Source organism: Euleptes europaea, chromosome 6 (genome assembly GCF_029931775.1).
Source record: "Euleptes europaea isolate rEulEur1 chromosome 6, rEulEur1.hap1, whole genome shotgun sequence".
Lineage (NCBI taxonomy): Eukaryota > Metazoa > Chordata > Lepidosauria > Squamata > Sphaerodactylidae > Euleptes > Euleptes europaea.
In genome coordinates this window covers 46,828,280-46,854,635 of record NC_079317.1, presented here as the reverse complement: position 1 = coordinate 46,854,635, position 26,356 = coordinate 46,828,280, and the positions used below count along the sequence as shown (strand labels likewise).

Genomic DNA, 26,356 nt, shown 5'->3' with positions numbered 1-26,356 from the left:
GGCGGTAATGGTGACAGCGCTATATTAAGTGCTAATGTGGCTCTCAATTTTATATTTTACTCAACTTGAAAATACAGCTGAAGCAAGGTAAACCAAAGAACATGTGAGAGTAACTAATATTTACAGGAGGACTCCTGAAGTCTAATATTCAAATATTGTATATTTTCTTTATGGAATGACATTGGTGTGATAGTTACATAACCTAATTTGATCATCGAAAAAGACTAGAAAAGCCAGATAGTCGTGTTATGTTTGTTGGCAATACGAGCATATATTGAATTTTATTTTATTGTAAGCATTATATAATATAGTAAGTGTAAATGGGTCAGTAACTTTGTAAATCACACAGGATACTGTTTAGCCACTGAAAAGCTGCAACTTTTGTTATATACTCTGCTATATTTAGTAAATATAACAGCCCATAATTAGTGTTTGAATTTTAACACCCTCATATATTTTTATGGCTCTAAGGTATTAGCTGTAGATGGGTAGAAGGTAATTACAACCATGCTCTGCCTGAACTAGACCAGCTAAAAATCGCTATAGCTACAGTTCAAGTTCTGCTTCTCAGGAATGACTATTTATCACTGTCTTATGTACAAATATACATAGCAATATAGTCTCTTGACAGCCCAGCTTCCTCTTGGGTTTATCATAACTCGTATATTTTTAGATCCATTTTGCAAACTTAATGACTGTACATATTTTCAGACTAAGTAACCTTTAGAGTCTTCACATAGACGAAATGCATGGGAGTCCCATTGATGTCAGGGATTTTATGTGTATGTAACTACCAACAGAATTTAGACATATCCTCATTAATGTGATGTTCATGGTTTCCCTTGACCTTCCATGGACGAGCACATGGAGTGGGCTCTCCTGACAAAACACATATGCATAGGGCCTTACTTCAGCTGTTTCTGGCCACATGCCTGTAGGACCCCCCCCCATTAATGAACAGAAATATTAATGAAAATAATTCCAATATATGATTTTGTATAATAAAAGCACTTTTTAGAAGAGTACAAAGCACTGCATATACATCATTTCAATAATCCTTACCCCATAACTGCAAGGTAATCTCTGTGAATTTTAACTTGCATAGGGAACCTGGGTGAAGACTGAGTTTGGCAAGCTCACCAAATAAGTTTATGTCTAATTTGTGGGCACTCATTAATTTGTTTAGATGTATACCAAAGATTTTAAAACTGCAGACCTTGAAAGTATAAAGTGTGAAAGTAACAAATAGGTGTTTGAAAATACATGCATCATATAGTTGTCTGAGAGCCAGGACTGACTGGGGCTCCTGTTGCATATCTCTGGTTTTGTTGCTGTATAATGTGTAGAATTGCTCTTATGTTTGAACAAGGTATTTTCTGTCCCATACATTGTATATTCTTTGTTATGAAGCTACATCTCCTGTAAATATAGAAAAGTCATCACATGTGGACCTTTTAAAATACAAGAACCTTTAACAATGGTTCCTTTCTACCACGGTACTAGAACAAGAGATATTACGGTATATCTTTTCAGACAGATTAACGTTGGAATACATCGATTGACTGTTATGGCTATTAAAATCTTGCACAGTTTTCTAATTTTTTCTAAGCATAGTTGTGGCAAAACAAACAAATTACATAGAGCAACATATGTTTTCCTGATTGATTGGTTTTGGCTTTTGTTAACTAAGAAGTCAAGAGCAAATTACTCTTAAAGGCTTTATGCTGTATTTTTAGTGGGCCACAAATTCTGTGGAATTTTTGTCTTGCCAGAAATGCAAGATTGGTCATAAAGACCTTCTGTTGTTGGTCTTAGGACTGAGATCCTTCACACATACATAACTACCAGGAAGGTGAACTTTGCTTTGTGTAGCAGGCAGTTTGTATGAAGAAGCCCTCTCAGGACTGCACTAATTTCCACCAAGTAATTGCAAAACCCTTGAAAAAAAAGCGAGTGGGGAAATTACTTGAATGTAGTATCAATTTTAATAGGAAAACTGGGGAATCTGTGACTCCAAGAGTATGCCTATGTTATTTTCTAGTGGAAGACCGTGCAAAATATCAAAAGGGAAGGTAGTCTGCCGTCATAGCAGTACTAATAGTGTGTAGTTAACCAACATAGCTTGCTGTCTGAGGCTTGCAATGGTACGTGTTAGCATATGCAAGGTTGAGCCTCACTACAGAGTAGCAGATTTTGATATCACAGTCCATTTCTGATTATTTCTGCATGGTATGAATGTCACATTCTCATTTTGGTTTTGCCAGAATCTATGTGCTCATTACACTTCAGATAATGTTGTGCAATTTAACTCCACTAGTGTCATTGGTAAATTAGTCACTGACCTAAATGAAGTCAGGAGTCCCCTGACTCCTGGTGTTCAGATTGCTCTTTGGGTAAAGTGTCAACTGAACCTAAAGTTAAACAGGTAGTCAATTTTCATTTCTGGTTTTTGCTTAGCTTGCTTTTTGACTGTGTCATTTTATGGTGTTGGATATGGCTGTATAGTATAAATACTCTTCGGAGTACTGAATCTTAATAACTTAAGGTGCAGAGTATCTATGCATAAGAAAATGGCTGAATACAGATATAAATATATATACTTTTCAGATCTCATTTCTAAACCATGTTTTTTTCCAACAGGTGGGTTATATATGAGACTAAAAGATGAATTAGAATATAAAATATATAAGAGACCATCTTTGTATGTTTACTTAACAGTGATTCTCACTGTGTTCAGTGGGACTTACTCCTAGATAAGAGTCCACTGGACTCTTGTATTTTAAAAATGGGTAACAGGCCTCTCAAAAACAAAACCTTAAGAAAATAGCATTGCAGTTTTTTTAAGCAATACAAAATTATTTAAAAACATTTAAACATGTATTGGGTGGGGGTTCAAATTACCCCACTTCGCAGAAAAGTATTGTTTGTGCAGTACTATGAAGAGGATGCATAATTTGTATTGAGTAGCAAATGAGATCTAAGGTACAGGCACAATTATCCCAGTAAGTGTTTTTTATTTTAATTAAATAAAAGTAAGCAAATGCTGCACAGCCTTGTGTTTAAGAGGGATATGTGTGTGTGTTTCCCCACCACTACCTCCAAGCCAGGTTTCTTATGTTTTCATTCAACTGAGCCAGCTCTGATTTTTTACACACTGAACTACTTTAAAGTGCCTGGGTATATATTGTCATCTGTTAGAGTATATTGTGACTTATAATATTCTAGCAGTGCAAGATCAAAATCAGTCCCAGAGGTGCCCTTTGCATAATTAAAGTGATTTGGCCCAGTGGAAGTTTTGGTTGCATAAGGAATGCACAGTTAATCCATCTGTATCTGTGTAATCTGTCATTTACCCAAAAGTTTGAGGCTTGTTAAACCACTATCCTTGGCACAGTACCAGGTATGACCAGTAGTTGGGAATGTAAACAATCACTTGCTGATGAGGATGATTCTGCCTTGGAAAGTCAGTCCTTAAAAAAACCCCAAAACAACCAACCCATATTTGAAATCTTGCAGTAGTTAAAATGCTTAAAATTTCAGCTAGGTTTGTAGCAACAGCAAAACAGTAACACAGCAGATTTGCTTCATATGCCTAGAGACTCTTGTCCCCTCTATGCTCTTCTCTAGATTTAGCAAAATTCAATGATGGTGCTAAATCAATTTTTTTTAACTTTCAAGGGAAAAAACACTGGCAAAATTGTGTTTCTGTGGAAGGCTGTGTGCATAAATGAGAAACAGTGGATAGCAGCAGAGTGATCTCTTGTGGCCCTGCTAGTACAAGCCTTCCCCATATTGTCTCCTGCTTTTATATTAATTACAACTTGCATTATCAGCTGTGAGTCTGTAGCCCAGCAAATAGAAAATACTGCCCCTGGAGACCTAGCTTCTTGTATCTACTTTCCATCTTCTTCTATTGTGCACCAGTCAGTATTCAATGCTTTTCTCCTGGTAACGCTGCTCTTTAACACAATTAGGTAAGAGCAAGAGGAACGCCATATTTGACTCCCAATTATTAAAACTACTGGGAATAGCTACATGTGTACTCTGCCCTCCTAGCACTTTAGCTGGTGATTAACTAGAACATCTTCATATATTTTACAGTATTAGTGTTTGTGGCATAAAGAAATATTAGCAATTTATGCATATATTTAATTTCTTACTCAATCCCATTTCTAGGACATGGGTTTGGTACTAATTCAAAATAAAGCATATACAAAATTTAAGTCATACTAAAAGTGCAATCCTGAAGGGAGGGCCGGAAAGGGGTTTGGAGGCGACATGACCCCTGTGGTAGTGTGTCACTTGCTCTGTCCAAATGGGCACTTATGCCACCGCAGGGCCACTTATGCTGGTGCTGGGGAGCCGCACGGGGCATGGGCGCCAGCATAGCCTCGGTGGCAGCATTTCTCCAGTGCAAGGACTCGCACTAGTGCCAAAGGGGGTAATCCTGGGGGGTAGGGCTGAATTTAGTCATCTCCCACAGCCCTTTCACCCCAAGGACACCCATTTTTGCCAGCTTTGAGTTGCACCAGCAAAAATATTTTTGGAGCCCCGTGAAACTAAATGGAGTAGTTTCACAGGGTTTTGAGGGAATTACCTTTTTGGCTCGTGGCACCAGGCCGGCAAGCCGCTCAGCAGGCGGTGTGGCAGTGCCGTCCCAGGGCCTGCCCCAACTACCTCCCCCCTTAGGATTGTACTGTATAAATAAAAATATTGGTTAAAATCTCTATACTTGTAATAATTTAATCCTGGACCACGGTGTAACTTTTTTTTGGAAATGTATTGTATGTGTGTATTGGTAAGTGTGAGTTACCCAGTTGCATATGTTGCAGCTTTCTTGCAAATGATTTAATGTGTATCCACAATGAAGGTATATTTTTGAAAATGTTGGAGTAAATAATAGCTGCAATTTATAAGCCTATGTTCTCTTACAATCCATTTAGCCTTTAGTAGGGAGATGTATGGATTGGGCCAGATTTTTGGATTGGGCCAGATTTTTCATTTTTTTATTTAAGTGTTAAGGGTGGCATATGAAAAATCAATTCACTCTGCATTCAGAGTATGGTGTAAGTGCGTTCATGATCATCTTAACCTGGGCTGACACAACTGGAAGACAGCCCAGACTGACTGAAAACCACAGCTATGCTATCAAAATGGTGATAAGAGCTGAAAGAAAAGACAAGAGAGAAATCCTTTAAAAATGGGTTCATTGAACCATCTTGAAAACTGGTTCAGTGCATGAAAATCTAACAAAAGATTCCACTCATGCTGACTCCAACATGGAGTTGTGTGAACTGGGTCCCTGCCTCCCAAGACAACATCATCACAGTGACTGGATATCCATAAGGAACACCTCTTTGTGTCTTTTGATACAAACATGGCTCTCAGATGGAATAACCAAGAGACGCTTCCCTGGTTGATCTGTGAGAGCTGAATGGGGCATAGGACAGGAGTCAGTGTCTGAAATCCATGCAGCCAGTCATCATAGCTAGCAAGTATTACAGTATAATCCTAAACAGAGTTATACTCTTCTAAGTCCATTTATGTCAGTGGCATAGTCAGAGTATCACATTAAAGTCAGGAAGTTATTTTCTTCCTGCAGTAATCACCTGCAACTCAACCACTATTTTTCTCTACAAACTATGAAATCATACCATTTTTTTAGCTGCATTCATACCTAGTACTAAAATACTCTAAAGAGATACTGTGATTGTAGTGTAAAGTGTACTGAGTTCAGTAAAAATTCCCATCAACACCACTGGTTTCTAATATAGTAAATGAAGCTACTTACTCATGAGTATAATTTTCAAGCTGTATATCTGGTTGCTAAATTGATTACACTATAAAATTAAAGATTATGTATGGTCGATCATGCAGCAAGGTATTTTTATTCAAGGATGGACAGTTTTAGAACACAGACATTTATCCTAAAGTAAAATGGGTAAAATATGGTGCCATATACTCATAGTTTATAGTTATGGATGGCGGCTTTCTGGATGCCAAAGAATACTTTTCTCATTCATAATTTTTTATCATCAAACTGTGATAATACCTTGAGGGATATTCCTGACTATTCATTTTATCTCCCAAAAAAACTGTACCAGATTACACCCTCAAGTAAACTGTAATACAAACAAACCATCCTAGAACTGAGACTGACAACTGAGGTGAAAGGCTATACAACCTGGCAAAAAGAACAAGTGTTTTCAGTTGCAGGAAATCTCACTCTGTGTTCTATTCCAAATTATTATGATTTAGAAACAGAAGTAGGCTAGCATTTGAAGCACTATATGATAGCTTTTGGTTAACATTTGTCTTAATATATAGCTGAAGTGGTCCTGGCTAATTATTGAAATTTTCATTTAAGGGACTTTACCAACAGCCTGCTTAAGACAGCGTACAGTGCATAGAATTAACATAACTTGCTGAACTCCCTGAAAAGTTTAGCCAAGGCAAACATGTTGCAATTATTACATTTTCTAAAAGTAGGTTCCAGCATGATGATGGAGGACTAAACTCATGCCATGCTATTGTTTCTTTCCCTTTTCATGTATTTCTTCTAGCTCTTTATCTGATTACCATCCGGCAAACAGCTGACGCTAAGAGGCTACAGAGGGCTGAAGAGCTTCTGTCTGCTGTTTGCCTTCAGCTTGAAGCTGTTTGAGTGGTTTCCTAACTCAGAGATAAAAAGGGTAGCTCATAGGCGCAATACGTTTAATCGAGACGGCACAGAAACTTGCTTGATCATAGCATTTTATTTCCATATGAATTTCACTGAAATCTCATCTTGAGTCCTTATACATATTTCTTGTGTCTTATATTCACTTGATTTTGCAGTATGATGGTATTATTTTTTTACTATAATGTTCGAGTAGTTAACCTTCAATAATTTTACTTGAAATACTAATCTTAGCAATTATATACTGTTGTTGTTTTATTGTGATTTGTAAGGCTTCGCTGAAATACTGTTTCATATCTGTATTTGAAATGTTGCATTTCAGGTCTGATCTGATATCACAGCTTAGTCCACTAACCTAAATGAGACTGTTTGGGTGATGATGATTATTGACAAACTCTTACTGTTTAGCCATTTTTTTGTTGCTTGGACCTTCCTTAATGAAGACAGTGGACTTTTTGTGTTCACTACTGTGTTCGATTTTAGGATAGTGCCTAGATACAGTTTAACTTGAGTTTGATGTTAGAATGTGACTATTCAGGCTTTTGAATATTATTATAAGACAAGTGGAACTCATAAGACGTCTTTAGGTGATAACTTGGGATGGTGTCTACATAACTCAAGACTAGTCTTGTGGTTAGGCAAAGTGCGGTGATTGCTTCAGAAAACAATTTGGTCTCCATTAAAAGGAAGCATGTAGTGTGTTTTTGATATATTTATTAATTGGATTGCACCAATTAATTGGATTGCATACTTTTTACTGGCAAAATTGTTCATCTATATTTTTACTATAAGGAGAAGGGAGCCATTTGGATTTCCTGTGAAAGTGAAATCTTTTTTTATTTAGAAGGAAAGGTCTCACCTGTATTTTTGGGGTGTAGAAGACCCCCTGTATGGATTGTCCATTCCTGAAACAAAAAGGTTGGACTAGCATTGACAATATGCTTCCCTTTAGTGGAGTCCATCAAACCTTTTTCTATTCTCTGATGTCTCAAAGAGACTTAAAATTGACTGATACTGATGTGTATGTGTATCTCATATATATGTGTGTGTGTGTGTGCGCACACACACACACACACACACACATATATATGAGAGAGAATGAATGAATATCATAATGTATATTATTTATTTTGAAACAGCTTGGGGCTTGCAGTATTTGCTTGAACCTAGATTTTTCACCAAAAAACGTTTCTTGTTAGGATATGTTTAATTTAAGTTGTCATATATAGGTGACAAGTAATGCAGGTCCAACCCCAAGTCTGATCTATTGCATGTGTTCTTGCTCTCCTTTTCTGCCAGAGGAAATTCCATCTCTTGCCTGCCTTCATGTGGTGCTGATAAAGCTTTTCCTGTACAGTAGAATTCCTGTTTTCCTTTAAGCAACAGCAGGGGTATTGGGAATGATCAGGAAAGGGGAGGAGAACCAGGAGGAGATTACACTTAGCAAAGCAGCACTTAGCTGCAACTTTCAGTTTTCTTCACTTACCCATTTTAAATTGAAATTGTATCCAGGAAAACCCATACTCAATAAATTAAAAGCTACTGGGAATTACGTGACTAAACTACTGTATCAGAAGTCTCACTTAGCCAACTTCTGGAAAATATGTAAATGATTATTACCTTATGCATTCTTGGTTATTGTATTTTATATATGTTCACAGGGAAAGGATAATACTGCCACATGTAAAGATGGAACTTACTTTTTATTTTGGACAATCCAGGACATCTAGAATGCCTTTAAACAAGTCATCTCTTTTAAAATGCTAAAATTATCTTACTGTTTTTAAATCTCCCCTACTAAGCATGTATTGGATTGAAATATTAAAATGTTATTTATGTGTAAGCATATGGTAGATAGAAATAACAATTTTCTACATGTATAATGTATCATTTAGTTTTTCTCCAAATATTAGAGATGAAAAGGGGGGGGGGGTTAGTGGAAACCAAGGAAACAAAAATCAATAGAATAGTTAATTGTTCTGTTTTCCATACCTATAATCATTCTATTTTTTTGAATGGGAAATTAAACATAAGAACATAAGAAAGGCCCTGCTGGATCAGACCAAGGCCCATCAAGTCCAGCAGTCTGTTCACACAGTGGCACACCAGGTGCCTCTAGGAAGCCACTAACAAGACGAGTGCAGCAGCACCATCCTGCCTGTGTTGCACCGCACCCAAAATAATAGGCAATAATAATTATGAGTGATAGGACAGTGGGAAAAAAAGCACATTTTTTCTTGATGCTAAGTATTTAACAGTACAATCCTAAACAGAGTTGCACTTTTCTGAGCCCATTAAAGTTAATTAGCTTGAAAGATGTAACTCTGTTTGGGACTGCACTGTGAATAAAGTGTTACAGAATATATAAAAGCCCAAGGTTTGGGTTTTTCTCCCCTAAGCAACAGAAAAGACCGTAAACTGTTATTTTGAGTGTTTTTACTTTGGAGTAAACTACCCTATTCTCAATGTACCTTACTTTTAAGTAAACCTGCCCAGGATTGGAATATCACTATGCCCTTGATTCTAAACTCTATTTGCAGTTTGGGATTTTTTTTTTTACAAATTCTAATGTGGCTACTTTTTTTCCCTCGGCTTTCTCTTTCTCACCCTCCCTGCCCTTGACTGGTCCTGATTTGCTATTGGAATGATTATGGTGGAAAATATGACATTCTGACACCAGAACCCTTCCTCTTGGAGAGACCATGATGATGCAACCTCAACGCACTCAGCAGGCACACCGGGGCCTTCCAGTGGGGGCCACGCTTCCCAGAGTGGAGACAACAGCAGTGAGCAAGGTAAAAGGTCAAGCTTTCTTTCTCTGTGCAAAGTAGGCATGACTAAAATAACTTCAGTGTCTTTTATTATATCAGTACATCTGCCTTAGTGTAAACACAGAATGGCAGGCTTGCAGTATAATCAGCTGTAACTTGGGGAGACACGTATTTCCTTTTCTCAACCTAGTTAGCTCTATTTTATTATTATTTCAAAGCTAAATATCTAATCTTCAAACAAGCTTTGCAATAACAATTGATTAGTTCTGCCAATTCCTTTACAAATTTGGTTATCTTCAGTTTATTTTTATGTGGTGTAAGTAAATATCTTGGTAGACATACACTCCAGCTGTGATGCAGCAGTTTGTACTGGTCTCTAAATAGAAAATTTAATTTGTACTGTCAGCAAAAAAGTTGAAATGTTTTACACTACAACACACACACACACACAGCATTCTCAACTCAGTAAGAAAATCACATGCAATCATTGCTTAGGCAGCAATTCATAGCAAATTTTATTTAAGAATAAAGTCTGCAGTAATGGAATATGGATTGCCACCTAATGCTTCTTCCTTAACAACATTAATCAGAAGTACGTCCTATTTAGGGTCAATGGGATTTGCTTTCCAGTAATGTGTTTAGGATTAGGATGTTAAGCAAAGATCCTGTGCCTGGTAAACCACCACTGATTACAGTCTTGTATATGATTATTTGGAAGCAAGTTCCACTGAATTCAATGGTATTTTGCCTCCCAGTAAGCAGGATTTACTTCCAAGACCACAAATTGAGGATGGATCTGTTTACCTGATTCCAAAATTTTAATTTGAATCTTTCACAGCCTTCCAGTTTTGATTGACACTTAAGCCATTTTTCACAGTTACTGTGATTTTACAGTTTTTCACAGCTACTTTATGATTGTTGTGTGTTTTGTTTAGAAATGTATTGAACAGAAGTATGTAGAACTGTTCAATAACGACTAGTTGTTTGGGGAGGGCTGTGGTTGTCCCTTATGGGCACATAAGGTTGTACCTTTAATCATTTGTTCAGATTATTCTGAATCCACATGTTTCTGCTGAAACTGATATGAGTGATGGACTGGACTCACATCAATGTGATCGATCTGTACATTTTTTTTAATGGCTGTTAAATCCATGATCATTAAATCAGAGTAATAATGCTGATAGTTTTGTCAGAAATAAGCTCCTTCTGTACTACTAACTTTGAACTTTACATGTTTGGAAACATGTGAAACAAAGATACACTCATGAGAGAGCCAAGGTTGATTGCAGTTCGCTGTTTATGTACTCTAACTGGCAAATTTGAGTAAGCTGCTATGCAATGCTTGGTAAAGCCCCTGAGCATACAGTTAAGAACTGCAATCCCATTGTTTTTATTGGACAGGTGCAATTAGCATTACTGCTTCATGTCCATAGGCTCCCATATGGTATCTTAATAACAGCCATTAGGAAAAAACAGCATAGCCGTGTCTAACAAATGGCATGCTATACTTTGCATACATTTTGGGGTTAGCAACTGTGCACGGTGTTTACAGCAGACTCTTCTGCTGTTTGAAAAACTGTTGCTGAAACTCAGAGTAGCTTCATCACACAAATTTCCCATACAGCATGAAAAACTACTATTAGGAAATGGAAATCAAAAATCCTGCTGGTGGTGTGCAAACCTCTGAATTACTCTAAAAGAGTACCATGGATCCCAGACCATGTATTCCCATGTATACATGGAAAATCATTGCCACATGGCTTTCATTGCTACTCTGAATGCCTCTGCCAGTGGCAGTGGAGTGGCAATGGAGCAACAACTAGTCAGCAATAGTCCCTGCACTATACTTACAGCCCATTCCTTACCTCTGAGGATGAAAGTCCTCAGGAGGCCAAAAAGGGGCTGCGCCAGCATTGGTGCCCTCTGGCCCAGCGCCTGGGCTACTTATGCTGTGGTGAGTGGCCCCAACACCAGCGGGGAGACCTGGACGCTGGTCTCCTGGCATTGCAAAGCCCTGTGCAGGCACACTGGGGGGGAGGGGTGTTCCCAGGGCGTACTAGGGGGTGGAGCTGCCAATAGACAGCTTCCTGTCCCCTTTTGGCCTGGCATGCCAGTGGGGAGAATGGCATTGCTGTGACTGCTTTTTTGCAGGCACAGCCCTGCTGTTCTCGATGGGGTGAAAAGCCCTGTTTAAAAAAATAAAAAGCCTATTAAAGGCTTTTTAAAGCTTTCAACAGCTGGGGAACAGTTTAGGAGGTGCCGATGGGCTGTTAATTTAGCTCCACATGGCTGCCATTCCTACCCACCACTACTGGAGAAGTTTTGGAAAGCAAAAAAAAAAAAAAAAAAGGAAGTTACTACATCACTAGAGTGTTATAGTGTTATAATGAGCTACCATGATCTACTTGTTCCTCTGAATTTTCAGCTTTCATTTCAGAAAGAGTATATCTAGCCCTTTTGTTGCAGAAACATAAGGGGAACACGTTCTCTATATGTATCAGCCACATAATGGGCTAGGTGGCTGGAGATCTTCTGCTATTACAACTGATCTCCAGGTGACAGAGATCAGTTCCCCTGGAGAAAATGGCTTCTTTGGAAGGTGGACTCTATGACATTATCTCCTATTTAAGTCTGTTCTCTCCCCGAACCCCACCCTCCTCAGGTTCCACCCCCAAAATCTCCAGGTATTTTGCAACCAGGAGCTGGCAACCTTAGGCTAGAAACTTACATTAACAAAAAGCTAGAAATTCAGAGAAACTAATAGATCAAGCAATATATCATTATAATGTATCATGCTATAGCTATCTAGCAATCACAATTTTTTAAAAAAAATTCTTTCCCCAAACGCCCAGTGACAGGGCAGAAATGACGACCACAGAGGCTGAGGGCAAAAAAAAAAAAGAAAAAGAAAAGAAAAAGAAACTCCCAAAGTGCTGATGTGGGTCAGACTTTTAAAAAATGTGCTACTTCTCAGCTACATGTGTAAAGCTGCTTTTCAACAGTCTTTCTGAAAAGAACTTGTAAAACCAAGTTTTGAAAATGTCACAGCATATAACAGGAAAACCCAAAAGTGGATGGTATGGGGACAATATCATATGGATGCTTAAAAAAATCACTCCAATGTAGATGTGAAACCACAGCAGATCCTCCATGTAGAAACAACCCATGTATGATGTTTATTCCTAATTTAGAAGCTTATTTCATTACAAAAATTCATTTAGTATTGGATATAACTGCTATTATAGTAGCATTCCATTAACATTCAAATTAACTGAAGAGGGCACTGAGGCTGCTCAGCCAATCAGTGGAGGTCTTGTGAGGCCTTATAAGCTAGGCTGCGTTCTTAGCAGCACGCTGTTGCTTAAAGTTGACTCATATGGATAAGGTGGAATTAACTAGTTGCCATTTGAACTGAGCAGGAAATTTTGGGTCCCCATCTAATTAGTTCGGATGCAATCATTTTTTTCTGCCAGCTTCGCTTTATACAGGAGACAAGGTTTTCTTACAACACCCTGGTCTTACAAATAATTAGGCCACAACTAGTTTTGAAAGGATGCTAGAGTAGGTAATACTAATTGACAAGCACACTGAGTCATCTGGGGGGCAGCTCTTCACAAACTAGGCTATCATTAGCTCAAGCAGCTGGGTACCCTTGGCGGCTGTGCAGCCTCAGCCAAGGTCTTGCTTGAGTAGCATGTGGGAGGAGAAAATTGAGGCTTAACACCTCTCAGTATCATTGTACGTACAGGCTGTATCATCAGTAATTGCTAAGAATTTACTAAATTAATATAGTTGTATCCTCTTTAAGTTCTCTCTCAAGGCAGGACATTTATATTTCAGATAACCAAATGACAATAGTTAACCAATGATAACCAATTAACAAACGATCTTTCACTAGAATAGTTCTTGAGTTAGTGCTGAGAAGTTTATTACAATATAGTAAAAAAGAAAAGTCTTTATAAGCATGGAAGTCATCCTATCACTAAAGGTAAAGGTCCCCTATGCAAGCACCGGGTCATTCCTGACCCATGGGGTGACATCACATCCTAACGTTTCCTAGGCAGACTTTGTTTACGGGTGGTTTGCCAGTGCCTTGCCCAGTCATCTTCCCTTTACCCCCAGCAAGCTGGGTACTCATTTTACCAACCTTGGAAGGATGGAAGGCTGAGTCAACCTTGAGCCGGCTACGTGAAACCAGCTTCCGTTGGGATCGAACTCAGGTCGTGAGCAGAGCTTGGACTGCAGTACTGCAACTTACCACTCTGCACCATGGGGCTGTTTCATCCTATCACTAGACATGGATATATACTGGTTCACTGTAAGGCACCTAATCTCATTCCCTAGTTTCTCATGATACATAGGGAACCCTAACAGTGCAAATCTAAGTAGAGTTATACACTTCTAAGATCATTTAAGTCATTGGGCTTAGAAGGCCTCCATTCTTATGCCAATAGATACATTGTGCTATTACATCAGCACCATGCTTCTTTCATACCACCATCTGGTTCCATAACAGAAAGTTTTCCATAGCTGCTAATCCCTCTAGGATTTGACTACTTAAGACAAAATTTCCCTGGAATGGCTGCATACATAAAACAGTCATGCTACCTCAAACACCATTTATATCCCTTTAATGAGCAAGTGCAAGTTGTCCCAAACATTGTTTCTCAGTCTGTTTCCCTCATTCCTACATTAATTTTCCCTTTTCCTATATGATGTGTGATTTGTATAACACCTTTGAGATTTACTTAGTGGTATGTGTCCGAGAGCTGCATCTAACTACACTCATTACCCATAGTACTTGATACATGCAGCTTTGATTATTTCCTTCATACTTCCATATTTGTGCCTTAAAATTACCAGCAACAAAAAATGATATCTGAATCTACCGTTCCATGAATATCACAAGTGCATGCACAACACACACAGATGGAGGATTTCTAGCTCTTGAATTCTCTTTCCCTTGTATTTTTTTTGCTTTCTGTGCTATATCCAGGTCTCCATACAGGAGCTTGGAAGGATAACAAATATTCCATAACATAGTTTATGGAGGAGGGAAGTCAGTAATATTTATCTTTGATGAATCTGCATTCATCCATTGATGGGTTATTGGGAAATATAGTGGGGGAAATGTGGAGGGGCAAATCCCTCCATGTTTTGTCTGGAGTGTATGTGGGCATATTTGGTAATCCGTTTGAGAGTAAAATGCATTAGGGACTCCTGCCCTAGAGCCAGTAAATTTACCACCAGCCTTGATCCAGAGCATGCTACCTATGAAAAAAGTTGATTTTGACTCTTGCAGTTGAAATTCTGGCGCTAGAAGAGTTAAACCCCCTTGGGCAATGTTCAGTGAAAGATAATCCTAATTATATTAGCTGGGCTCAGTGTTGTTTTTAGCATGTCATCCTGGATGTACAAGAGAAAACTAAACTGTACTAAACATTGTACTACTCTAACATAGGTATTAGTATGCTCTAAAGCAATTACTACCTTAATTGTGGTTCAGAGCCACTGAGACAAATTTGTGTCAGAAAATATTATTGTTAGTGAAAACAAACGGAAAATATGTTCAGCTTTCTTTGTTTTTTATTTTTTTAAGACAAGAAGTGTTAACTAAACCTATTAATAGAAATGAAAAAAACTAAAAACATTTTACAAAGGAAGAAAAAAGGGAGAAGCCGATTTAATGGTCTAATGAGGCCATCTTCCAGAGACTTGTTTTGTGTAAGGCTTGCTTTGACCTTTCACTTTGCTCAGGAGCCCAACGCTTCATTTTTCACATTCTTGCAATTACGTTAACGCTTCAAGCATTTCTGACTCCAAGTCAGCTAGCAACACCAGGCATAACTCAGCACTGTGAGTTTTTCCTCCTCTCTGTAGATTCATTAACAGGTCACTGGGGTCCCAACTGAAATTTAAAACTGACTGGTTCTGTTGGGTTAGTTGAGTTATGGCAAGAGAGATAGCAGGAAAGGGGCTGAGAGTAGGGGAGGGGAGAGAGAAGACTCTTGGGCTTTGCTAGACAGTATATGTGTAAAACCCTAATCAGCACATTAAAAGGTATGTGGAGCTTTATCATTGAGCCATTTGTCTGGAGAAAGAATCTGTAACTGTTCAGGGACACTACAGTTTCCTTGCTGTATATAAAGAAAAAAGTGCCATTGAAATATCATCACATTATCTGTTATCAACTTATATTCCATTCCATGTGGATGGACATGTTTCTCACATACTTTTCAATATTTTATAAAGTATTTCAGATTGTGTATGTGTAGGATTATATGTGAAAAATAGAAAATTTTGTATTTAACATTTAAAACTATGTGGACTGTACAAAACCACCAAGGCTTAACGAGATAAGAGTTTTATAAATGGTGTTTTGTATATTAGTTTTATATCTGATCCCAGGAGATGTTTGGAACTTAAAACACTTAACCAATCTCTCCTTTCAACATCCATGCAAATGTGATTAGTTGCTCTGCTTGGGTTCTGCAAGCAAAGTATTTAGGGCTTCACTCAAGTGGGAAATCAAATGTTATATTTGCCCTGATCCAACAAGGAAAACCCACATGCAGAAGCAGGCATGCACAGCTACACACTACAATGCCCAACTAGATTTTTGTGAATAGGAATGAAAATCCCTAAGGCCTAGTTACTGTGTGGGTCTAGTTACTAGCAAATATAGCTTGATTAATCTCGTTTAAGGATGCCCAGGATTATGGAGACTATTGGAGCAGCCTTGGAAACCAAGGCTGACATCAAGAGTAGACAGAGAAAAAGAAGCCATAGGAACAAGATAGTCCTGGCTTAGTAGGAGGACTGACATCTGAGACAATTGTTCCAGCAAATGTCAAACCAGAATAAATAATTGTATAGCCATCATAATGACTTAATCAGACTCAACTTTAAAGTCCCAATTTGTGGTATTCTTAAAGGGATAGATTCCTGTCTTGGAAACATATTCATATTGGGTGACTTCCATTAGGAAAATTTGGCTCTGAGCCTGTCTGCAATTGGTAAACCCCCACTCTCATCCCCCACCGCTAAGGAATAGAGGCATGGAATAAAAAATGGCTTCCAAAGTAACACTCTAGGAATCTCCCCATGTTTCCATATTCTTTACCATAAAGATTAGGAGAAATTCCTTGAGAATCATCCAGAAGAGTTGTGCATTCTCCCCAGACTTCATTGTCTGTGGGCACTGCTTTCAGAATCTCTGAGCATTTGCTGAGGCAGTGCTGGCCACTCCTTCTGATAGGAAATCTGTATGGGATGCTTCCCATTCTCCTCCTGAGACGCCCAGACACTCTCCCACTATCATAATTTCCACATAAATGAAAATGTCCCTTGTATCTTTGTATGAGGCTGAGAGCATGAATCTTAAAACAGCAGAACAATTGTATGGAAATTTAAAGTAACAGGCACTGGGCCATATTCTCTTAAGACTAAGTATACAGCTATGTATATTAACAAGGATACGTTAATTTATATGGAAGGGATTTATATGGAAGGGATATGACCTTATTTGTATCAGTGAATATTTAAAACTGTCTTTTCGACTTTGTTTTTTGATAGCCTGATGTTTAGTCCTATTGACTTGTCCAAAGTGGTTTTCTGTGGGAAAGATTAATTATCTGCTCCAGGGCAAAGTCAACACAGATGTTGACTGAAATCATACATGCTTATCCTATGCTACATCTTTGAGTTGATGCATATTGGAAAAGTTAGGTTGTGTGAGTTTAATGGCTATAATGGTGTGGCTTTGACAATATGGATATCTAGAACTCTTCCCCCCCACATAATCTCACAAACAGTATTAACACAGGAATTTATTAATTTTATTTATTAATTTAGAGTTTGATTTTTATCCCGCCCTCAATCCCATGGGGACCCACAGCAGCTTATATTGCTCTACTGTCCTCCATTTTATCCTTACAATGACCCTATGAGATAGTTAAGTTGAATGTGTGTGACTGGCCCAAAGTCACCCAGCAAGTTTCCATGGCAGAGTGGGGATTCAAACCTGAGTCTCCCAGATGCTAGTCCAACACTCAGACCACTGCACCACACTGGTTGTCATGTTATTAAAAGCATATATTGAGTTGGAGTAAATGAAACATGACTATAAGGTTGTACACAGACATGATATTTCCCTTTCCCTATCAGTTCCGAAATCTCCGAATATCTGATTCTGGAGATTGTAGGACCCACATGGAGCAGCAAGGTGGGAAAACTGGCTGAATTGTTTTGTCATCTTCTTCCACCAGTGATGCTTCCATTAGTACAAGACAACTTGTGCAAGAACAACATGGGGGTGATTTTGCCATGCAGTCCCGAGTGGCATGATTTTTTGTACACTGGAACCCTAAATTTACAGCTTTTTTGAGGTCACAGGGTGCTGAGGAAAAGATGGAAGAGGGAAAGTTCTGCATCAGCAAATGCCTTCACGTGACCTAATGAGTTTAAGTTTACTAAATACCACTGTGTAAATTGTACCGCGTGTACCACCATGCATTTCAAGGAATCACACTTTCTATCCAATACAGCTTTCTTGGTGGAAAATGCTAATTTTGTTGATTGAAAGTGAAATGTATAGAAGGATGGCCCAGATGTTCTTACCTATTGTACTATATCAAAGTGTAAGAAATATTTTTACTATAATTAAGGGAATTACAAATATGTATGGTTTAGAGAGTTCTTAAAGTCATACCGCACATATGCTTGTCAGGTAGTCATCATACTCAGCTTAACTGTGCTGATCACTTGTTGGGTGGAGGGAGGGAGGCTTGCATACAGTTCTTTCCCTTCAAACAGATGATCAGTGCTTCAAAGCTGGTATTGCTTTCCCTTTGCTAGGTGATGCCTCTGTGGACCTGAGCCAGCAATTACTACTCTGTTCCTAGCCCTCTGGATGCACACAGTATTTTTTTTTTTTAGCACAGGTATTCTGAAAGGGGGGCCATATGCTGAAACCATTTGCAGTTGTGCTTGCAGAATACCCTTCTGCATTAGGGCAAGTGCATTATTTTCAGCAAAGCAAAACACAGCAGTAAAGTGAGTTTTATTAATGTATCATCCTCTATTACATTTTTAGCACCTATCCTTATTTTGATGTCCATAAATAATCTCTGTTGGAATGGTGGATAGGAGTTACTTGCGTACCACTAGCAGGATAGATCTCTCATGTTTAAATTTGACAAAAATTTACATTTCTTTCCTATTGCTATAATTGAGATGTTGACAAATTGTAGAGTATTGATGAAGGTTTGGTTTAAGTGTTTCTTGCCAAGCTTGTTTTTTTTTCTGGTTTGAACAATAGTGTGGGTTCAGCAGCAATGAATAAAAAAAGATAAAGATAACTTTGTGCTTCAATATTTTGATGTGCCAATATGAAATAAATTGTCTTAGGCAAATGGAATATGCTGTTTTAATCATTAGTTATGCATGAGAGAAAAATTGATGTTGACATCTTTGCTGTAAAATCATTGTAATGGGGCTTTCCTTGCAATTCATTTTTGTAAAATTCATTTTGTACATTTTGCAGCAATTGAACAATCCCTGCACTGTGAATAGGCAGAATTCCCAGAAATACTGAGACAGTTGGCCCAGTAACTGCTGAGCTCACACTACACACACTGTATGCATATTAACCATAAAACTGCCAGACCCAACTGAGCTGAAGACATTAACAATTTATTATCCACCAATCTTACTTTTCCTATTCCCTCATATATGAATAAGTACATATTGGATTAGGGTTTTAAAATTATTTTTTGCTACTGTGTTTGTCCCTCTCTATTAAACAGTCAATGTGGCTAGAATTTCATAATAAATCTCTTTTATTTATTGTACAGTTTTCTATTCATTATACTGATGAAAACTGCAGATTCCCATCTTTTATTGAATTTAAAGTTTAGAGGTGAGTGAGCTCTTAAAATATTATAATACATTTTAAGACTTACATCTTACTCCCTTAAGTTTCCACCCACTCTTCCCAAAAAATTGGGCATTTAAAAATAAAATAAAAGATACAAGTTATTAGATGACATTTACTATCTGGTCTAAATATGTTGTGTTCGTATTTCGGATGCAGCCTTTGTCAATGGAATGTTTTCACAGAGACAGGAGTTTTCCTTAAAAAAAAAAACCCTCTAAATACGATATGACAGATGCCATCTGGAATAATCTTTTGCAAGTTGCTTTTAACTTTGTATTTTTCCTGCAGCTAAGTTCATCCAAACTGGTCGCTTACTGTTAGGATAAAGAACACAAAGAACTTTCTTTTTCCCCTGGCTTTTTGAGATGGCTTCTCAAAGGAAATAACTGAACAATATTAGTGAAGAGAGGGCAATTACGGTAGTAAGATCTTTGACGTTATCATTGGCATTTTTGTTTCTGAATACAAGGGCCATCTTCCAACATGTTTAATCAGCCCCTTGTGCCCAATACTGTTTGACACTTTTGCATTTGTCTAATTACAGTAGTATGTTCCAGTTAGGAAGGCTTCCATAGTTCAGTATTCTCAGACTTTGCATGCATCTGATTAAAAATACTTTCCTGAGTTGCTGGAGTCTAATATCTTCTCATACATGCTACATTATTTGAAAATGTTAGAGTTAGAATTAGTGTTAGAGTCCCTGGATTTTTTTTTAAATTAACTTGAGTGAAGGGATGTCTCCTGATGCCTGTTAGGGTTTAATTTAGAGTAGTAATTAAACTTGAATACTGCCTCATAAACAAAAGATAAACAATAAACCAGCCACGTTCCCTGCTGTTTCATAGCTTTCTTTCCCAGATGTTTCAGCCTGATATTTTTTACACAGTGAACTACCTAGCATGTAGTGTTGCGGACAGAGGTCAAAGACTAGGTCTTTATAATAGACTAATTTTCTAACCTTAAAAAAAATCCCTCAGATGCTTTATATCATTTGATTGTATTCCAAGAACCACAAAGTTTGTATTTGGGAGCTTTTATTTCTCATATTCAACAAGACTATGGAGATTTTATAAATTGCAAGTTTTGGCATCTGAAATCCTAAAGCTTTAAAATTGAGAATTTTGTCACGAATAGTGCATTGTCAATAAATTAAAATGCTCATTTAAAAAGAGAGAGAAGCTATTTCTTTCTGTATTGTGCTGAGCCTAGGCAACTAAAGAATTGTTGACAATGGGACTTCTTTCCCCAAAACCTTCCCTCAGGCTACTTGGGCTGTGTCCATTTTTTGGACCATTCCACTGTCAGCCATGATCTTTCTAATTGTCAGGTAGTAGGCCGTTCAAATGCAGAAGCCATGTTATTTTCACTGGGCGGGGTAATTACTGAAAGCTGAGAATAGCTGCACTAAAGACAGAGGGATACTTTCATGATCCCATTAGCATAAGAGTGGGTAAATTATTCATGCCAAGTGAGGATTCTATGGGGAAAAGTATAGTTAATGCACATAGTTTTTAAATGTATCCCTTTCTGCTCTGAGACTAAATTCTTGTTGGATTCAGTTCTCAGACATTTACGGGAAAGCTCTAGTGGCATGTTAGACGCAGTTCATCTCTCTCTGTTTGCAGCGATCTCAATAGAGAACATCTGGCAAAAATCCAAAAGGTGATTAAACAAAATGATCAGCTCTTGTTGCTGTGTTACATGTCCAATACTCTGGATTAGAAAACATGACCCATGACAGTCAGTTAACGTCATTCTTTTTCTTTTCCCCCTCCTTCCTCCCCCTTTCTGGCTAAGAATTCAGATGGTCCACAAATGTCTATGCCATCTTTGTGTCCTTATGGCCCATAATCATGAACAGGTTGTGCAAATGCCTGTTTCTGTAGCTTGGTCCGTTCCAGCAGCATAGAAGCCTTTCATATTAATTGGGTCAGTCTAATGTTCCTAATGACAGTGGGAGAATTGCTAACATTCATTCCTGTAGCAATAAACATTTGAAACCCATACTTCCTGCCATAAGAAAAGGTGATACGATTGATTCAGTTCTCTGAGACTTAAGCCTATCATAGCATTACACTGTCATCTGCTTGAGAAATAGCAGTCAGACCCTCATATCTAAGCAGGAGGGGAAAAATGAGTTCGGCTTTAGCACCACAATCAGGGATGAATTTACAGTGCCATTCAAAAGAGTACTCCCTTATCATAAACAAGCTGATAATCACACTGAATCTAGCTCCCAATTAGCTGTTCCTTCACTCACAGAGATCAGTGTGTATGTCCTCCTTAAACCAAGATTTGTAGCTATTGAGTCAGGCAGAACATTTGTATACCTTATGTCATAATCAAAATTTAAGGATTAACACCATATATTGCCCAGCTAATCAGCAAGGTCATTTCCAAAGTACTCTCTTTGATGACTGATTTAAGCTGAAATTGCTAAAACTGTGACTTGGGTACATATGTGGGTTATCTTTAGGCCTTATACCAAATGCCAGAGCGGTAGCACAGCAGACATTTTTGGAAGTAATTAATGAAATAATACAGTATAACTGTGAAATATCCTAAACTATCTGTTCAAAACAAGAAATTCCCAAGAACTCTTAATATAAAAATTTTCCTATCTCATTTTAAACATTAAATATATTCTAAGGTACCGTATATACCCATGTATAAGCCGACCCGCGTATAAGCCGAGGTGCCTAATTTCTCCCCAAAAATGGGGAAAAATTAGGCACCCGCGTATAAGCCGAGGGTCGGCTTATAACCCCTCCCCCCCCGCAGGCTTACCTGACAGGGCTCTCCAGCGGCGAGGGTCCGGCGGCGGCGCGGCCCGGGGGGGCCTGGGCAGCCTTCCTGCAGCTGCAGGAGGCTGCCCCAGGCCGCTCCCGGCGGGATGAAGCGGCGGCGAGGCCCAGGGGGACCCGGAGCAGCCTTCCTGCGGCTGAAGGAGGCTGCCCAAGGCCCCTCCCACCCGAAAAAAATGGCGGCGGGGGGCGGGGGGGCCTTGGGCAGCCATCCTGCGGCTGCAGGAGGCTGCCCAAGGCCCCTCCTGCCCGGGAAAAGTGGCGGGGGGGCGGGAAGGGCCGGGGCAGCCTTCCTGCGGCTGCAGGAGGCTTCCCATGGCCCCTCCCGCCCGGGAAAAATGGCGGGGCCCGGGGGGGCCGGGGCAGCCTTCCTGAGGCTGCAGGAGGCTGCCCCAGGCCGCTCCCGGCGGCAGGAAGCGGCACAGGCGCGGCGGCGACGGTGGTAAGTTTCCCCCCTCCCTCCTCCCTCCCTCCCCCCGTATTGACCCGCGTATAAGCCGAGGCCGGCTTTTTCAGCCCATTTTTGGGGCTGAAAAACTCGGCTTATACGCGAGTATATATGGTAACCCAAATAGCCATACTAGACGTAAGATACTATATCATTGAAATAATGTTGAGTCACAAAATTTGCTATACCCTGCTTATATTTTGAAATCAATTACCAGTGAAGAAACGCCAAGAAGACAAAGATGACACTAGGAACAAACACTGCCCTTTCTAAATTTTCACAATTCATGACACAGCCAATGCTTTGTGAAGGGCAGTAGGCTTTTTAGCAAATTTAAAAATAAATTCCAAGTGAGAAAGGATCCCTAAGCAATGTTATCAGAAGTTGTTTACAAAATCCAATATGGCAGTAGAGATTTTATGAGGTAGTCTCACAAGATCTTACCCAAATGGCTATTGAGATTTCACAAGATCTTTCATGTCGTTTTGGGTTGTCTGAGCAACCTTATGCAACATTTTGCAGCTTCATGTGGAATTTGCTAAAGGAATTGGGGCTCCTTCTAAAACATGTGAATATTGTTTTATCCAGTGTTTTGGAAGGGCTTTAAGCCTTTCAGCAAATTCAATGAAAATTGTGTGAAAGGCCAGTGACTTGGCAATGTCATTGTAGTTGTCTAGGAACTTCTAAACACTGACAGAACTTTTGAGAGGTCTCGCAAGGTCTTGGACATTTTCATTTTTTTATCTTATAATGTCTGCTTTTGTTGAGGCATCAGTTGCATGTTTGGGGTGTTGCTCCATTTTAAAAAAAGGTGTTATATTTTTCTGCATACCTGGAAGTCTCCCTAGATTTACAGAATATGCCACCCATGGAAGTTAGATATATGACAACAGAAAATTTACTTGCATTCAGAAATAATGAAAAAAGTTTGTTAATCCTTCCTTTATATATTCTCTTTTGCCTGTTTCAATTTAACGAGGAATGAGAGAAAGAAGGAATGGAGAACAGATATGTATATGACAGGGGCATCCAACCAAAAGAGGTTGTTGATATTCACCTTGAACAGAATCATGGTAATTAATGTTTCTTATTACAGGATTTTCACTTGCCATTGTACTGTCTCAGGGTTTAGGAGTCCTTTCTTATTCTATATCATTCTGATCCTTTTTCTGTGAGCTGTTTTGTTCACAGAAAGACACCAAACCATACAAGATGTGAGAGATCAGTAACAAAGAAGGCTCAGTTCACCTCTCTTAATATGATTCTATGGTCTGCAAAGAAAACACTGATTTAGGATCTTTAATCTCATGTAGAAGCACTAAACAGCCATATCTTTCCCCCCATTCAATGCCCCCTATTAGTAGGGGAAAGGAATGGTCAATCTTCCATTGACATGTAAAGAGTGTGCGTGTGTGTATTTTGAATCTAAACTGGAGTGCAGGGGCAAAGGAAGACAAACCTTCCATGATTGAAGCCAGTGTTTGAAGCACTTTTCTCCTGGTCAGGCTCTGATACCAAAAATAAGTAGGGATGGGACAAAAATTATGAAAAAAATCAAGCACAGCATGAGAAGGGGGAGGTTAAATTCACTTCTGTGGTATCCTCTGTTTTTGTTTAAAACAGATCTTTCCCCTGTTGCCTGCTTGAAGATCCCAGTAAAGGAAGGAATACAAATGTCCCTCTTCAAGTGAGAATTTTCATTGTCTCGTAAATGGAGATGCTTTCTTCTCTGAGAATTATTATTATTATTATCTGATTATTATTATAATCTGATAATAATCATTTGATAGAGATAAAAACATTACAGCATGCAGCGTATTGTGCATGATGATATTGTCTCTACCTACTTGAAATTTGGCACCAAATTTGGCACCAAATACCATCTCTACCAAGTTCATCCCAAATGGGTAGAAAATAAAAATGTTACTGGTGGGAATGTGTTTTCCTACTGAAATAAATAGAAACAAATATTAAATAGGATAAGGAATCCAAACATGTTGTGTTTATAATAAAGAAAACAAATAAAATAACAAATTAAACCCATTCCCCTAATAGCTGTCCAAATTGTAGGAGAAGCCTTTAGTCCAATGCACCTGTTACCTCATAAGGTGGTCTTGATGGTATCGTAGTTTGGTCCACAGTTAGTTCTTCTTCTGTTCTTTTGTACCAGTTATGACTAGGCCTGTCAACAGGGCTGGAAAAATGTATTTCCCCTATAATAGAGACTTAATATATGGCCAAAGTTTTTCATAGTATGGAAGTAAATCAACTGGTAAATAGCATTATATTAAGCCTCTGTTAAAGGGACAGGACACTTTTTCTTCAGGTAGTTATCAACTCTAGTTGGGACAGCATACACAGAACACAGTAACCCATTAATCACTATAAAGAAGGTTTTTTTCTTTTTAAAAAAGTGCACCACAAAGGCCTGTCAGGTCATCTGGTAAAAATTACTTCACAGCCCTATCAACCATCTTTGCTCCTTATTTAGACTTCAGAAGAGAAGGGGGAAACCCCTTCCAAATAATTAAAGGTGGATGGGTCAGTTGGTACACTTAGGCTTTTTCCAGGGACCTTTTCCTTTTAGCAACGAAGAGTAGACACAAGTTATCCCTGGTCCACTTTGGTGTGATGTTGGTCAAATCATCATCAGGCTTTCCCCCTTCTCTTCCATGATAGCACCTCTGTAATTTTTTTACACACTGTAATTTTTTTATACAGGCTTGAATTATTTTAGCTTTTGCTTATATTTTGTACATCTTCCACTGCAAGTAGACCTATGTACCTTTCTTCCTTGCAGAGTTGATAAAGGCTCAGGATTTATATCACAAAGCACTCAATGATGGAGATTACTTACACATAGGGTACAAGAAACACAGATGGAACTTCTTCCAGTAATGGGCATTGGACCCTTTATCTATGCTCTGGACTTATGAGTCTTACCCTCATTCTGTTCCCATGGCAACCCTTTGTGCCATTTAAGAAGATGTTCCAGAATGTTAGAAGGAGTAGGTTCTGATAGTGAAATACAGAGAATCCTGATATACGCTTAGAAGGGCTTATGCATGTAAATAGGGCTGTTTGGAACCTGGTCACATAGAGAGCTACATCTGTAGAAATTAATATTATTTTTAGTAGTCCAGTATCCAGTCTGGCTACTGCAAGTCTTACTGTGCATGTCTTGCATGGAAAGTAGGAGCAACCGTGCCAAATTTACTGGGCTTTGTATTGTTTGTTTTGTTTTGTAAAAAGAGCTGTACAAGGATGTGGGCAGAGTTTTATTGCAGCTCATTGGTCTAGTAAATCTTTGCCTCTGCCCATTTACCACTCCATCACTATTCTTGGACTTGTGCAGGTGTGATTGTGCAACTATGTAATCTGAAGGTACTGGACATTTCATCAATTCATTACAGATGGAGTCATGTGGCATGTGATTATCCCCAGTGCTTCCACTTACATGCTAACAAAAAGCTCTATAATATCACGGGAAGTCCTGTCACCTAACTGCAGAGAATACTATTAAGTGCCACCATTATAGCTATATTTGGTATTAGCCATATATTTATTTGCATTCAATAAATAAAAATGAGTTCTTAACAATCTTCAAAGACACTGAGCATTACTGTACAGAGGATTCTTATCTCATTGCAGATTCAGAGAGGTAGCCATGTTCATCTGCAGTAGAAAAGTTAGGTTTGAGTTCAGCAGCACCTTAGA

At 38.7% G+C, this 26,356-nt stretch overlaps 1 protein-coding gene across 10 annotated transcripts in view; it reads left to right on the top strand.

Annotated features, from left to right (window-relative positions):
* Positions 1-26,356, top strand: part of MEIS2 (Meis homeobox 2) — a 257,491-nt gene that overhangs the window by 9,482 nt on the left and 221,653 nt on the right. For all 10 annotated transcript variants that reach the window (XM_056852099.1, XM_056852097.1, XM_056852095.1 and 7 more), the window contains exon 7: positions 9,360-9,474. In XM_056852099.1, coding sequence (XP_056708077.1) covers positions 9,360-9,474 — 115 coding nt within the window. The remainder of the gene's footprint in view (positions 1-9,359; positions 9,475-26,356) is intronic.